General features: G+C 42.6%; 1 protein-coding gene across 1 annotated transcript in view; it reads right to left on the bottom strand.

Moving 5' to 3' along the window:
- The window catches only part of klf12b (Kruppel like factor 12b), a 38,492-nt gene extending 26,007 nt beyond the window's left edge, over positions 1–12,485 (bottom strand). Inside the window, 2 exon segments of the mRNA XM_030758911.1 lie at positions 12,391–12,454; positions 12,456–12,485. Of these exon segments, the coding sequence (XP_030614771.1) occupies positions 12,391–12,454; positions 12,456–12,485 (94 nt within the window).
- Between the last annotated feature and the right edge of the window lie 3,105 nt (positions 12,486–15,590).

Below are 15,590 nucleotides of genomic sequence, written 5' to 3'. Positions count from 1 at the left end.
TACAACTGTTAGCTCACTTGCACACCACAGCACTTCCTCTCTTTTGAGTCAGTCAGAGCAGAAAGCTTTTAGAACAGCAGTGAGAATTACTGTAACAATTTCTCAATAAACAGGTTACAAAGGGGGGGGGGGGGGGGGGGGGGGGGGGCTTGCTAATGAAAGAGAGTTGGAGAGGGACACTTTTGCAGACACTGGAAAGTAAACCCTCCTGATTTTGTTTGCTAGCAGAGTCGACAGAGCATCAGCTGAATCACAGCTGATTTTCAATCTCAGCCTGCTTCATGTTAAGCTGCGTCTGTTCATGACCTCATCTTGTTGAACTAATTCTGGTCTTGAGAGCCATGCACATAGTTGCTTGCTGAGTTAGTACTTAAAGAGTAACTGCGCCCAGGAAAATTATGGCACTTCATGTGGTCAAGGACTCAACAGATTTGAATCTTAAACCCAATCCGGTCAGTGGTGCCCTACAAAGCCAAACACCACATAAATAATGCAATTCAGACAGGACCACTTTAGTCAAGGAACTTCTTATTTCCATTCGCAGATGACTAAATTATACTTGGCAGTGTGGCTCTGCTCATAGGCCTCCCTAGCAAAAGGCTTCAAGAACACACCCCCATGTCCTGCCCTTCCATGTGTATATATGGAAAACCCAAGGACTCTCCCACGAAGAACAGTACAGACAGGCATCAGTGACACCAGATATGACACTGATAAGTCAGACAGTAGGGTGTGTCTGGCTTATCAGTATCAGAAGCTAGAGTCAAGTCAGGTTGCAAAGTGGCTTGCAGAGTAAGAAGCACGGATAGGCAGGCTAAAGTTGCTTAACAGGGTGCCTTATTTCAGGCCAATAGATGCCTAGAGAGGAATCAGCTAAGCCATCAGATGATGTGGACTGGCATGAGAGGAGCTGCTATCAGCTGATGTGCTGTGACTGTGGGCTGAGCTTGACTTCATGGCCTGCCTGAACTACCAAACCTATTTCAAAGCATGTTGCACTTTGACATTAGGTTAATGGTAAACACAGGTTTTACTAATGACATTAAGGAAGGGTCACTTCTATATAGGTACTGACCCTTAATTAATGTGATAAGTAAAATTTGTGCTTCCCCAACTACTTCACCTAAATACAGCTGCTGTGAAATAAGTAATTTTTTTTGTGTTTAAGAGTTCATATATCTTTTGCTGTTACTTTAACATTAGCTGGCAAATGTCCAGTTTGCAGTCAGTGCTGAAATGATTTTTCTCAACACAAGTAAAAAGGAGGTGGTGTTTAAGAAGAGCAAGTACAAACTTCAAACATGTCTGGTATAATGTACAATTGACACGTCTACTTGGATGGAAACCTGCTTCCAAGAAAGGGTTTTCCTCAGGATGTCAAAAGATAATTTGTGTGGGAATTAAATGGAGTTTAAGGGATTCAGACACACAGTATCAGCTTATCCTCCATATTGCCTTCTGTGCCTGGTGGAAACTGTACAAGACTGAGAAGAAACCGTACTCTCTGGTGGTGACATAGTCACACTTTTTTTTGGTCGGGAGGGCAGTCAACTTGTTCCCCATTGCTACAATATGGCTGGTCAAGTTGGCGGTTCGTGGCAGACCAAAATTACCCTCAAGCCACCAGAAAATGTTCCCGTGTTCCTGATGGGTAGTCCGTCGCTGTTGGTCACAGTGCTCAGCGGTCAAAGTTCAAATTAGTCGAACTCTCACTGCGCTGCGGGTGAGCCACATCTCTGCTTTGCTCAGCATGTCAACAAGTCATCAGCACAGTAACAAACCAGTGGTTCACAGCGCGAGCCATTTTAAAGAATGGATTTCAGAGCATCAAGGTTCCATCATGTTTGAAAAACCCATTATGTTGCCAGATGTGAAAAAAAAAACTCCCTCCAGAGCCACAGAGGGGATCCAACAATTACAAACAAAAAGGCAAATAACTGTTTTCACACGCTGAGTAATGCTCCGTATGATGAGTTAACTGAGGTATGTTTTAAATTAGCAGAGTTCCTCTCTAAGGTCTCCCTTGAAAAAGAATGAAGGTACTTCCTACTTAAATAAAATACCATCGCCACCAAAAATAGAAATACCAACAGTGTTGATGGTGTTTGTTGGATGTCCAAGGTGGGTATGTGTGCTCAGAGTTCACTCCTGGATGTACTGTCTTGGACATAGTCATTTTTTTTTTTCAAATCATTCCTGGCACTCCGTGAATGGTCTCAGAATTTCCATTTCATAAGCCGTATTTTCCTTGGCAAGAGTAGCAAGTGAAGTCTTTTGGATGCTTCTGGGACATTTTTGAACGGGGCTCAAGAGAGCAGAGTGCTACTACCTCTCTGCTCATAAAAGCGTGGACTTCTCCGACTGCAGACAAGCACAATGGCAATAAACTACAGCTTCTACACGGTACCCTTTTAAAACAGAGAGAAAAAAAAGTTCCCTTTAGGGTTAAAACCCCCTCAAAGATGCACTCAACTGATGCCTTTTACCTCAAAGCACCCCTCCCATTTCCTCTCAGAATAAATCAGTTCCACAGAGGAAAAACACAGCTAGCTTTATGAACATGGTTATTAATAGACATCATGTGATTTCATCTTTGGCACATATTGCAAAACAATTGGATAACTTATCAGCTCCTTATAAATTTAAGTAAAAATTCAGAGACAGGATGAATACATAATAATTTTATAAATAAGAGGTAAATGGGGGTCATTAAGGTGGTCAGCAGCAACAAAGCACAGCACTTACAGTCTCATGCAGAGCCGTCACCTAATGGATATGATCATTCTTTAACCTAACTGTAAAAAGGATATTACTGACCCGATCGCTTTCATAAAACCAAATACTACAGGTTGAATATGCACAGCAAACATCTGTCTGAATAGTTAAACCCGGCCTCAAGAAAAGCTCAAACTAATCCTCTGTGAAAGTGGACGAGTTCAAAGTTAAATTAAAAAAAAAAAAATGCTGTGTGGTGGTTAACGTGGCCTGGTGATTACAGCAGGAGCAACAAATTCACACTGCGTGGTACTCACCTTTTGGGGTCAAAAAGAATATAACAGAAGCCATAATATAAATCATTTGAAAACTTGGTTAAGGTAAGTTTTAATTTAATGATTGGAAATCAGTGTAATGTCCTCTGAAGTGATGGAAATACTGCAGTGTGTGAGGACCACAGAGCAGTGAACTCGTGTTGTTCTTCCCTGAGCCAGGGAGCTCAGCACCTGAGAGGAAACGGGCTCCATTTATAGAGTGGATGCCCATGTAAATACACAAACAACACACTTCACACACACACACCCCCACACAGAGACACACAGAGTCACACACTACTAAGGCCCACGGAAGTTCCCATATTCTGGTGAATTGCCCTTGGGCCCTTGCTATTTCTGCCAGGGGCAGGGGGATCCTGTGTCAGTAATCCTGTCATGATGAGGGGGATGAGGTCGCCGGATGCGGCTCAAGTACACTGCCTTCACCAGCGCGCACACATGCGCTGATAAAAGGCATAACAATTTGTAACGAACACTACATGCAACACATCGGCTACGAGTGTGGTTACAATGACAAATCTACAGTTCACAATGAAATTTGCTGAAGGTAATGAGAAGATGTCACAACCGGCATTGGCACACACTTTATTTAATCAAGTGAAACATATCAAATTAAACCAAAGAGTTGCCGGTCCAAAACAAGTTACACAATAAGACATTAGCCAGATATTTCCCTGGTGTCATTTGTTTAATGAGTCAAATGTTCAAAATATGGCTGCAATAGGACAAAAGGGAAATCTTTAATCTTTTTTTTTTTTTTGGTGACTTTTTGTCATTGTGAAAGATCCCCACCTCCACCATTACCACCTCTGTCCCTTCTAAGTCTTGTGAAACTGTGGGAAATGAAGAAGCTGTTTATTCTGAGAGGAAACACTCAAAGCGAAAAGAAGAGTCAGTCGCTGTCTGGTTTGTCTGCGTCTCTGTCTGTGTGTCAAATGCACTTCTTATAAAGCTGACTTCCTGAGCCCCTTTTCTGATCTACAATCTGGCTCGCACACACTCACAAACCTCGTGACCTCTGCCTGCACCCATCATGAACCATATTTATCTTAGATTCAGAGACAGACACACATGCACATAAACTCTGCAGCTCTGCCCATGAAAGAAGAATATGGATGCCCATTCAACACAAACAGCCACCCACACACACCTACAGTATGCACACACAAACCATGCACAAATACACACACTCCTCCACATTGCTCCAGAGAGAGGTAAACAGAAGAGTCTGACATCCTCTTGCATCATGTGCCTCAAATACAGCAGAGAAACAGCTAAACAGGCTGTGACCGTGACAGCGCTAAAGTGAGGTGGCATTACTCAAGTGAGCTCCGACTTCGAAGTCAAAGCAATTTGTGACACCATTCTAGACTATTTATGTCCAATTGAAGGTCATTTTGATGAAATCATGAGAAAGAATAAGTTAAATGTTCAGTATGAAAGCTGGATCGAGTTTGGTGTTAAGGAAACCACAAATAGACGCCACAGAACAGCTCCTAAAGACACAGTTTACTATGAGGTCTTCTTGCTTCAACATAATCCGCTGACCTCTCAGAAACACCACATACACACACACACACACACGCACACACACACTCACTCACCTCAGTAAATGCAGCACGGTCAGTGGCTGTGCATCTAAAATAGCCTCTGACACAAAAACCTCACTTGTACCAAAGGAGGGGGAGGTGGAGCAAGCAAACCAGGATAAACGTGTGGAGCACTTGGCTTAGCCTTTCAGGAAGATACTGTAATATTCTGTGTATGTTTATCCCACCATACTAAACTGCTAAACTGTACATGAGAGTAAAATACAGTGAAGCAGGTTAACTGCAATGGATCAATACAAGATGCACTTAGTCCCTCTCTACCAGTCTCTTATTTACTTTCAATTGACAGGGCCTTGGTCGAGGTGACCACACTGCAGTACTTACTAATCATTTCAAGAGCAGCTTCGTGGGCACATTTCAGCACAGCATTCACCATGAATAAAAAAAAAAATGAAAACCTGGTGAATATATTCTTACTGATGGCTTTACAGTGGGAGGCCACCACAGACGGGAAATATAAAGTGTTGTCATAGTGTTGTAAAGGTATTAAGCAAGTGAATCATGTGGTATTTTGCCATTGTTCCACACTAATGATGAAGTTATCGCGGCTTTCAACATGTTGAAAATGGGGGTAAGAGTGAAACCCTGCTCTAATTTCCCACACCGACGGGGGCGATGGATGCATTAGTTTAGTACCCTCACAAAAACCTGCATCCTTTCCACCACCAACCACCAACCATCCACATATTCACCCCCACCCCCACCCTTACCCCACCTGCCCGAAGGGATGCCAGCACACTTCTGCCCTAATGGGGAATTCTTTGAGTGGGCTGCTGTCTCTTATCCCCTAGGCTCCGATAGTGTATGCGTGTGTACTTGCCTGAATGCAATCCCCCATCGCCCCCCCCCCCCCCCCTACATATGCACTGTATACATACTGCTCACAATGGCTTGTCTTCACAGCACATGTGCACTCACGTGCACGCTCAAAGATCGACCTAGATGTTTTACAATAACTGTACAATGCAAGCATGCCAAGGCACCAATACAGTGACTCATCTACTACTGTATCTACTGTAAACAACTCATGTAGAAATAATATCATCTCAAACACTGAAACACACACTCTTATTTTTTTTTCCCTTGTCTTCCTTTGCCCTTTTTTCTCACTCGCCATCTCTTGTGATACAAACAGCGGCCTGCATGCAGGCATCTATGCAAGCGCACAGGCAATTTTCTCATAGCGTTTAATAGCCTTGCAGAGTCCTCTTGATGCAGCATCACAAAGTGCCTCCACTATCTAACCCTACTTTGTGCTGACACAACCAAATCCACCCCAACGCACAGCACATGGAAATAGACAATAATGGACCAAGCAAAACATTCCAGCACACTGACACTTATTACATCAAATGTGCGCAGCTATTTTCGCTCACTGAGTTTTTCCCCTTGGTTTGACCCATTCCAGCTCTCCAATACCACTCAATAAAAGCCAGCAGCTGTGTTTACCTCTATTACTCATCTACTTACGCCTTCACTTCGATTATTGCTCCTCTCTTTTTGAGCCGACGCTGTGCCATGTTGATACCTGGCTGAAGCAGCTAACTGAGTAGAGCTATGGCCCATACTAGGAGCCTAAATTCAGCTGTGTGGAACGCCACAGCCCTCCAAATGGATTCCACATGCTGTTTACATAATTTCCTTTCCTAACAGTTGACCTACAGTACAACTGGAAACAAAGTTCACAGTGATGCATGCAGCATCCTTACACAGGTCTGCTGAAATCATCTGCACGGAGGATAGAAAGAAGCAGCTCCCAAAAGATTCTGTGAAGGGAAAGTCTCAGAAATGGTCCAAAACACTCTGAAAATGCTGGCTTTGAATACACTCCCATCCTTCTTTCTTGGCTTCGTTCCTTTTCTCCTTTCCTCCTTTCCTCCTTTAACCAGCCATATTTGGCCAAAGTCAATCACAGTAGTTTGAAAAAGGAAACGTCATTGCATATAGACAGGCCTTCCACTGACATACCTTTCTATCCTAGCCATGGAAACATGTCGAGCAACCTCTAATCAGAGTCTGGGGGCAAGCTCTGCAACATGAGTCATTTCCAGTAAGCAGTGAGTGTGCTGCTCTAGCAATTGTGTCATTACTCAAAAGAAAAGAAAAAAAAACTTGGATCAATATACTGGTCAGGCATCATTTTAAAAAATCTGCCTGTCTTAATACGTTTTTTGCTCTATCAGAATAAAAACTTGGTTCCCCGCAATAGCTTTAGCAGTAGGAGGCTCCTTATAAGTATACAACCAAGCGATGTGGGGAACAGTACTTAAAATTTTGTTGGTCACACTGTGATCTTTCATGTTGGATTGTAGCTTCTGATTTCTTTTTTTCACTATTTATACTATCAACCTCAGAGTCCGTGGCTGTTGCACAATACTTTCTGTACTTTCTCTCTGCCTCTCTCTCTCTCTCTCTCTCTCTCTTCCCCATCCCTCTCTTTCTGCTCACTAAACACACATGCTCTTGCACTCCGTGTACACCCTTAGCTTAATTTGGTAAACAAACGGGGGCTGGACACTCGGGTCAAAGGTTGAATCCACAAGAGAATGCGCAAAGGGAAAGAACATTTTGTCATTTCTGACATTATGAAATACCAGCACAGGGACTTCGGCTCACAAACATCACCTACAAATATTTCTTTTTGTATTTCACTCATAGAATGATTGAGTCAGCTTTGCGCTTTCTTTTTCGGCATGCGTGATATTTAACTGTAAGAATGTGTGAGTATATCCTGGATTGAGAGCTGAGGAGATGAGAAGCAACCTTCAGAAACTGCATCTGCATTGTTGCAAACATACTGGATCCATACCTTACCTCTCTAATTTTCCTCTCACCTTGGCCTTGGATTACCGTAGAGACCCATATTAATCCAGCCATATAGTGCACCGTAGTCTATCTGCAATCAGTGCTGACACACTCCATAACACCCACTTGGATCAATGAGCAGTCAGTCAATATGGCAGCAGTTAACCCAGCTTATTAGACCTAATGCAGTAAGAATTTGAGCCTGTGTGTTGTTAGCATGAACGAACCAGAGCAAGGCACATCATCCTGAAAGATTTGATCTGTCAACAATCAGCCAATTTGTGCGTCCTGATATGCAGCTCACAGAGGATGCCTTTAAAGGGAGGAATCCCACCGAGCAATTAAATATCCTGGGCAGAGCGGTGTTGATGGACAGATAGAGTCTATCCGTTGGTGACTGGCTTTTTAATTGAGTCCCCCTCCCCACCTGTACTGATCCTTATCGTAAGCCCCTGGACCATGGCTTGGGGTAGGGGTTGAGCCATTGAAGAAATCAGACCGGAAGCATCAGCTTGATACAGTTGTGTTGGAAAACAACAAGAGGTGTCAGTGTGTTCTAAAGATTTGCATTCTATTTGCAACAGTGGTGGTGGGTTAGGGGGTGTGGTGGGTGCGCTCTAAAGTAGGAACAGGCGTGCTAAAGAACATCATTTATAAGATGCGTCTCTGCAAATATTTGAAATGTCACGTTGAGCATTTTAATCAGCTCCCTCTCCAGTGTGTCTTTCACACCGTGCATGGACGCCAGCTGTAGTGGGTAGTCCTTGTTTAGCTCTGCAACCTCTGCAAACTTAATGTAGTGGCATATGTAGCAGTCTCCACACACTGCAGGCACCACATTTTGAAGTTCCATCCATTTTCTTAGTCATTTTTTTTCCAACTACATTCATGGAGAGCCAGAGCCTATCCCCGCTGGCAGTAGGCAGATAGTGGCCCTCTACCTCACAGTAGATCTTCAGATCATGCACTTTTATGGGCATCTGCCATCCAAGGTGATAAGCGGGATGAGAGATGCACTAGCAAAGCAGCTGAATAATTTTTCCAATACAGCAACGTGGCCGTTAAACTAGCCAAGCATGAGAAAGGAAGGGTGTGGCTAGCTAGTTAGCAACAACTTAACTTTCAAAATAAGAGCAAGCTGATTGCCCACTAGCACACTGATGGAGAAAGGCATGCATCGTTCTCTCACACAGATGAAAAAAAACTACAAAAATGTTAAAATGAGTCATCATATGTTAAAATATCTGTGCAGCCTGATTAAGTCTATGTGTGGGAAACACTGATACTTCAAGCAAAAAAAACACCACAAGACAAAATAAGTCAATTTTCAAATGAGGAAGCATTCTACAGGTTGGAAGAATTGTGCTTGCTGCCCTTCAGGAGCAAATCTCAAACAAGAGTAAAACAGTCTATATGGGGAGAAAGCTGGGGTGAATGAATGATTAAGCTAAATGCTGGACTTTAAACACAGTAGACAGGTGTTTGCTCCCCATTTCCTGCAGACAGCAAACCTAGATTTCTGCTAACCTGGTAGTTATTATCATAAACAGGATACTAAAGCTCCATCCATCTATCCCTTTCCTTAATCACTTTTCCAGCTAGAATCATGAAGAGCCAGAGCCTATCCCCGCTGGCAGTGGGCAAAAGGCGGGGTGCACTCTGGACAGGTGACAACCATAAACAATCACACTCACATGTACACCCAATTTAGAAATCAACAATTAACTTAACAAGCATCTCTTTGGACCGTGAGAAAATACAGAGCATCTGGAGAAAACCCATGAAGTCACAGAGAGAACATCCAAGAAGCAAACAGAAATTAAACAAACAGGTTTAGGCCCAAACCTTTTTGCTGTGAGGCAACAGTGATAAACAGTCATTTTGAACCCAAACCATGACCTTTTACTAACCCACTCATTTTTTTCTAGCTAAACATTCATCCCAGCAGTAAGCCACAAACAACAACATCCTTTCAATACTGCTCTCACATCAGCTAGATTACATGTTGCTCTGATGGACATGGATAAACACTATAAAAAAAAAACATACACTGTTGTGGTCAAGTCTTGTTTTAGCTTACTACATCAGATCACAAAACTTTTTTTTTGTCTCTGCTTTCTGAATGCCTGAATGAAGCGACGATCATGTAAAGTGACCTGTGTCATTGAGACAGGTCATTTAACTCTCCTGTTATCGTCCAAATTTACCGCAGTTCATTTTCATTGTTCACTAAATCATTCAGACTTTTAGTTCATCCTGTTAGGTTGAAATCAGTGTTGTCAATGAAGTTAATGAATTGGCAGCCAATTAAATATTTGTCACAGGTATATAGGCTCAAACATACTCTGTATCTGTGATTGCGACATCTACATTGATACATTTTCATCTTAAACTGAAAACTGCGTTTCAAAAAGAAAGTGATCCCACAATGTACAGTAGATCACATGACCGTTTACGTACACTGTGCAGGCATCCCTCAGATGTAGTCAGCTGTAACATGATCAAATACAGAATGCAAATGCATAGGAGCTTCTAGCATTTACAAAACAGTGAGATTATGTCCATAATCTCTTATCCATGTTCCAGATGACCATATTCTTCCAGAAATGTGATAGAGGTGTGCCAAATCAGGGGATGGCAGTCGCAAGCTCAAATCAGCTTAGGAACATGGGTTGTCCACATCATTGTATAAAAAAAAAAAAAAAAATTTAAAATGCAATTTCTGCTGGTCCACACTAAAATGCAGTCCTTAAGTTTTCTACTCTACTCCATAAAGCTGGAGTATGAACGCTGGTCACAGACAGCAAAAATTATGTATTTTAAAATGTTAACCTCAGGCTTAATGTGGGCATTGCCTCAGGCTTAACCCAGTACCCCCTAAAATGATCAGTCAGTATCAGTCCAGTTTAAAAATCCTGCTGAAGAATTTACACATACACATACACCGAACCCCCTAATTACTGCTACATTATCTAGTGATAACAATGACACTTTGATCAGAGGTGTGGTTCACTGTTGAGGTAGTTTACTTTCCAGGTTTTTTTTTTTTTTCCAGATCATAAATACTATTATCACAAATAATTCTTCAGATCCATGACATCCCAGATTTTAGTGATTTGGACGGTGAAGGCGTGCAGATATTTGTGTGTTATAAAGAGATGCTCTCAGGGATCTAATGTGATTCTACATTGTTTACGTACAATGTAGAAAGTCTACTTGACATGTGTTATATCCGCCTGCTTACTTGTGCACAGGCAGAAGGACTCTTTGTAAATGGATTTAAGTGAGACTTTAAATGGGCACTAATCTCCCTCGCTCAACACCCAGGAGCTGCAGGGGGTCTCATCCACACACACACGCTCTCTCTCTCTCTCTCTCTCACTCATATATATATATATATATATATATATATATATATATATATATATATATATATATATATATATATATATATATATATATATATATATATATATATATGTAGAGAGAGAGAGAGAGACCCCACTTAAACACATACAAATAACCTAAGGCTGACACATAGTTAAAGGCAAGGTAGGGCCTCTCCACATTGCTAGGGTAAAGTCACAGAGGTCAGTGCTTAGTTTCCACATCAAACCCAGGAGCAGAGGCTAGAGTCTTCAACGCCACCCCCATCCCACCACCACCACCTTTCTCTCTCCTTCCCTCCCACTCCCTCCGCACACATGCACACACATACACCCTCCTCCTCCTCCTCCTCCTCCCTCTCTCTGGATGTACAAATGCCTTTGCTGTCAGCTCTGCCCTGGTCCCCTGTAATTGAAAATAACAGCCAAGGGCCAGCCCCCAGCCACTCTCCCCAGTCTGGTGGCTCTCTGCCCCTGTGACAGCCACCCATCAATACCAATGACTATTACCCTGGAAGTGAGAGCGCTGGCGATGCCATCCAAGACACCACCCCTGCAACCCTCCCACACATACACACACATACACACACACACACACCCGGGTGTCCTTCCTCCGCTATCCAACCCTCCTAATGTTTAACCCATTCCTAACAGCCTCGTTCCTCTGTTTCTAAGCTGCTACAGTAGGCAAACAAGCCCGTCTCTCACACACACACCATAGCGCTTCACACAAATGCACACCCACACGCACACAACTCTCTTAAGACATGCACGAAACTCTGACAAGCAGCAAACTTTTTTCCACTGAGAAGTGCTGCGAGTTTTTTGCAGCGCCGTCACACTCGCGTCGCCCACCAAGACATTCAGTCAGTGTTATTCTACAACACTGATAAGCGGATATGTTTGAAGTTGCATTGGACTTGTGAGAGATAAGAGATTTGAAACACAAGCAGTGCCTGCGCTGCAAAGTGTGGATGCTGCCCATGTCCGCGGTCATCCAAAGTATAATTATCACTTTTTCCTCTTCTTTTATGGCAGCTTATGAATTTACACTGACAAGTGTCCAGTCAGCAACATGCGGGGTCTCTTGTGCCCCCGCTGTCACACATCAAACACTATACTATAGGTGATCTGAGTTGTCATCTGCTTTGACAGAGCAATGACAGCTGAACGAAACGCACTGAACACAAGCACAAAGCCCGGCAACGTGACAAATGAAGCACATAGCAGCAGCAGCCAGCAGAGGAACAGGACAAGAAAATTGCACAGACCTTGTCAGAAGCTGCAGAGCCGTGGAGACTAGGAGACTGTTTTCCTTTCTACAGTCCTCTCTGTCTCGTCTCCTCCTCTCCTCTTCTCTCCTCTCACTCTGCGTGTATGTACGTGTGTATGTGTGTGTGTGATAATGTGTGTGAGTGTGAGTGAGTGTATGTGAGTGAGCAGCTCCCTCCCCTTCTGCCTCTCAGCTGCTCGGCTCAGGCAGTTCTCAGGAAATGAATGAGAGCGCACAGAGAACTGTTGTACTTGCAAATGACTTACCCCGAGTCACATGATCCGCTAAATGTAGGGTGGGCCGGTGGGTGGAGGCTTCATAAGCAAAAGGGAAGACAATATACTCTAAGCTTTAACAGCATGCATCGAATTACATGGGGCCCCTCCGGGGAGGTTTCCGACGCGTCCGCTCTAAACCAGTCCAAACTCCCACAGTGCACACCTCCCGGAGCGCAGCGGAGAGCCCTGGGCTGGGGTGAGCACCGGAGCGCCTCCCCGTTTAAAGGGGACGGAGACGACGGGGGTAGCAGGGCATTAGTTACACTTGTTTTATTTACAGTACATCACTTTGGCCTGTGATCATTAAAGAAGAAACTTTTTAATGCGCCTTTTAATTATACAGTCATCAGAATATAAAAATAAAATTAAGTCGAAAATATATTTTGTGACAGTAAACCGTTAATGAACAAATCATGAAACTAATCAAATACCGGTGATCATTTAAAGCAATAATGATTAAAAGAAATACCCATCTCCTCAATATAACACTGTATACGTGGAGTTGTTGAGTGTGAATAAATAATATGGCAGACAGTCTAATGAGAAAAAGAGAAGTATTTTTCACTTTAATAAATATTCAGTCACAATTCTAAATTATGAAGATTCAAGTTTTAAGTTATTTTTGCTTCAATAAAGTTTCATGAACTTTATTTATGAACATTCCCTTGTTTTCCCCTTGTTATATTAGTTATTCCCTTGAATCACTGATCCTCACTGTGTCAGAAAAGAGTGAAAATTCTCATGTGGCTTTACATTACATTGTTATTCCCCCTCTCCGATTAGATTTAAAATTAAACTAATTTTTGCCAATGAATTTTCTTATCTACTAATCGGTTCATTGACCACAGACATTTATTTTTTAAAGCTCCTGGATTTTTGTTTCCTTTCTCTCTCTCTCTCCCTCTCTTTTTGGTCTGATTGTAAGTTTATCACCATCAAGTCTAAAAACAGCAAATATTAAAGTACAACTAGGGAATCTCTAGTATTTTCACTTCATGAAATATATTTGGGTGCTCATGCAAATTGTTAAAAGATGATTTTCCTGTTGATTTGCGTATGGCTTTATCAACTAAATGCGCCACTTTAACCAAACGAATTCATAAATTCTCGCAAGATATTTGCATGCACAGTGTACGACTGTTTTAATAGCAGCCCTGTTCCCCTTGTCATTTGGGGATTATGGTGTATGCTACTACAACACAAAAGGCATCTCTGCCCTCGCTTCAAGGGAGAAGATTTGGGTAGCATGCAGGAATATAACAACAGTTTTTAAATGATCTTGGGTACAGTGCCTAAGCCACTGTAGCCACATCAGTTTTCCTTTTGGTATAACTGGGCTTAATGAAAGGTATCTCTGTGGTATGAGCGGCTGATGCTTATACCCCTCAGACCCACTCCCCTGAGAGCTCTAATTAAGGTAAAGGAAGCAGGACTCATCTGCATGGCTGATGGCGCTCATGCCACTTTACATGGTGCCAGCTTAACATGGAGCTGATTGAAAGAGCCAGAGATGATAAAGAATGAGAGAGAGAGAGATGAAAAAAGACTCTTTACTTTAGTACAGTGATCCAACTGCTACCCACTTAATATTCATTCTGTTTCACTTCAGATACTGTATGTCCTCTGTTTGCAATCAATGGAGGATAAAATGGCTGGATGGAAATGAGAGGATGGAATGAAATGGATGGAGAGAAAGAAAAACTAGATTAATAAGGTTGAATAGGCTGGATAGAGGGATGGCTGGGATATTCTATATGGGTGAATTCTGTGGCTGCCTGCATAGGAGAGGCCAGCCATCCATTGGTAGGATGGGTTGGTTGAATGAATAGAGAGATGCGATGGTGTGACACTGATGTAAAATACAACATTATATCATTTCAAACTGCAGGCCTGGTCATCTGTATGTGCTGTAAATGTCTTCACCAACCAGCTGTAAAAAGGTTTTAGAAAAGGTGGCGCTTATATATGTTCTTAACTAAAGATTATACAGCCTATTGAATGCATGTTTAAACCTGTACAGTTAATAATAAATACAAGTGACTTATTAGTGTTTTTACTGTTTTGTTTTTTTAATGGCACAGACTATGATGCCAACAGACGTAGCTACCTACCAAACACTTACATAATACTCTAGTTACTTCCTTACAATCAAACAGAATAAGCATGTGAAAGCAATGCAAGCATGATAAAAACATTCATCACTGTGACATTTTCTGAATAACAGAAGATTACATGAAACCCAGCCTATGGGAAATGATCAAGTTTAACATATTGTTGTATTTAAGACCAATGCGTGTGTTCGTTGCAAAACACTAATAAAATTCCTCTGCTGCCAGGTTCTTCTCAACATACTTTAGCCCTGCTATTTCATTTCCTGTCACACATTCAGTGACATGTGTTTTACAGTTACTGCATGAAAAAAAAGTTTAAAAAGAGAAACTAATGGTTATTCATCTTTTTGATTGCACTGGCATATGAGCGTGGTCAGCTATAGATTAATGTGACACTGCCAATCTCAGAGAAGAATTTATGTGATGAGAGAGCTGGTTATTAGGTGCTTTGAAGGCTGTGTGTGAGTGATGGAACACTAATGTAACATCAGCCATAAGGCCCAGCGATGATCCTTATAATGATGTCCCGAGGAGCTCTTTTAAATGAAATCCTTGCTATGTAACTGCTGCCCCAGGAGTCCTGGCATGTGTTGAAGGAAAGCAGGCAGAGCGGAGCGCACATAGGCACTTCGAAGGAGGAGGAAGGAGGTGGAGTGTGGACGGAAGAGAGAGTGGCGAGAGGATGATGGGAGATGGTCTGGGGGACATTGGCTGGGTAGGGGAGGGATGAATCAGGCACGCAAAGGGAGGTACGCGAAGGGGGTCTGGTGCTCGATTCGGGAATCTCACTTCCATTGTGGTGCCCCAGCAGAGCTTGTTAAACACCTGAGACGCAAAAACCTCTCCCAGAGCTACGCCAGCCCTAGACAGGTTGCTAATGTGTCACCCTCGGGTGGGATCAGTTCAAAGAAGGCGTGGGTGTCTGGGGGATCATTTATGCGGCATAATAAGCAGTAAGACATCAAGAGGAACATTATGATTAGACTCCTCTCCCTTGCATCATCTGACCCAATCTCATCAAATTATTGTAACACCATTCATCATTTAGTCACACACTACAAAATGTCTACACTGAGG

This window comes from Archocentrus centrarchus, chromosome 21, assembly GCF_007364275.1.
Source record: "Archocentrus centrarchus isolate MPI-CPG fArcCen1 chromosome 21, fArcCen1, whole genome shotgun sequence".
In the NCBI taxonomy this organism is placed as follows: domain Eukaryota; kingdom Metazoa; phylum Chordata; class Actinopteri; order Cichliformes; family Cichlidae; genus Archocentrus; species Archocentrus centrarchus.
Note: the sequence above shows the minus strand (reverse complement) of the source record. Positions and strands in the feature narration are given on the sequence as shown.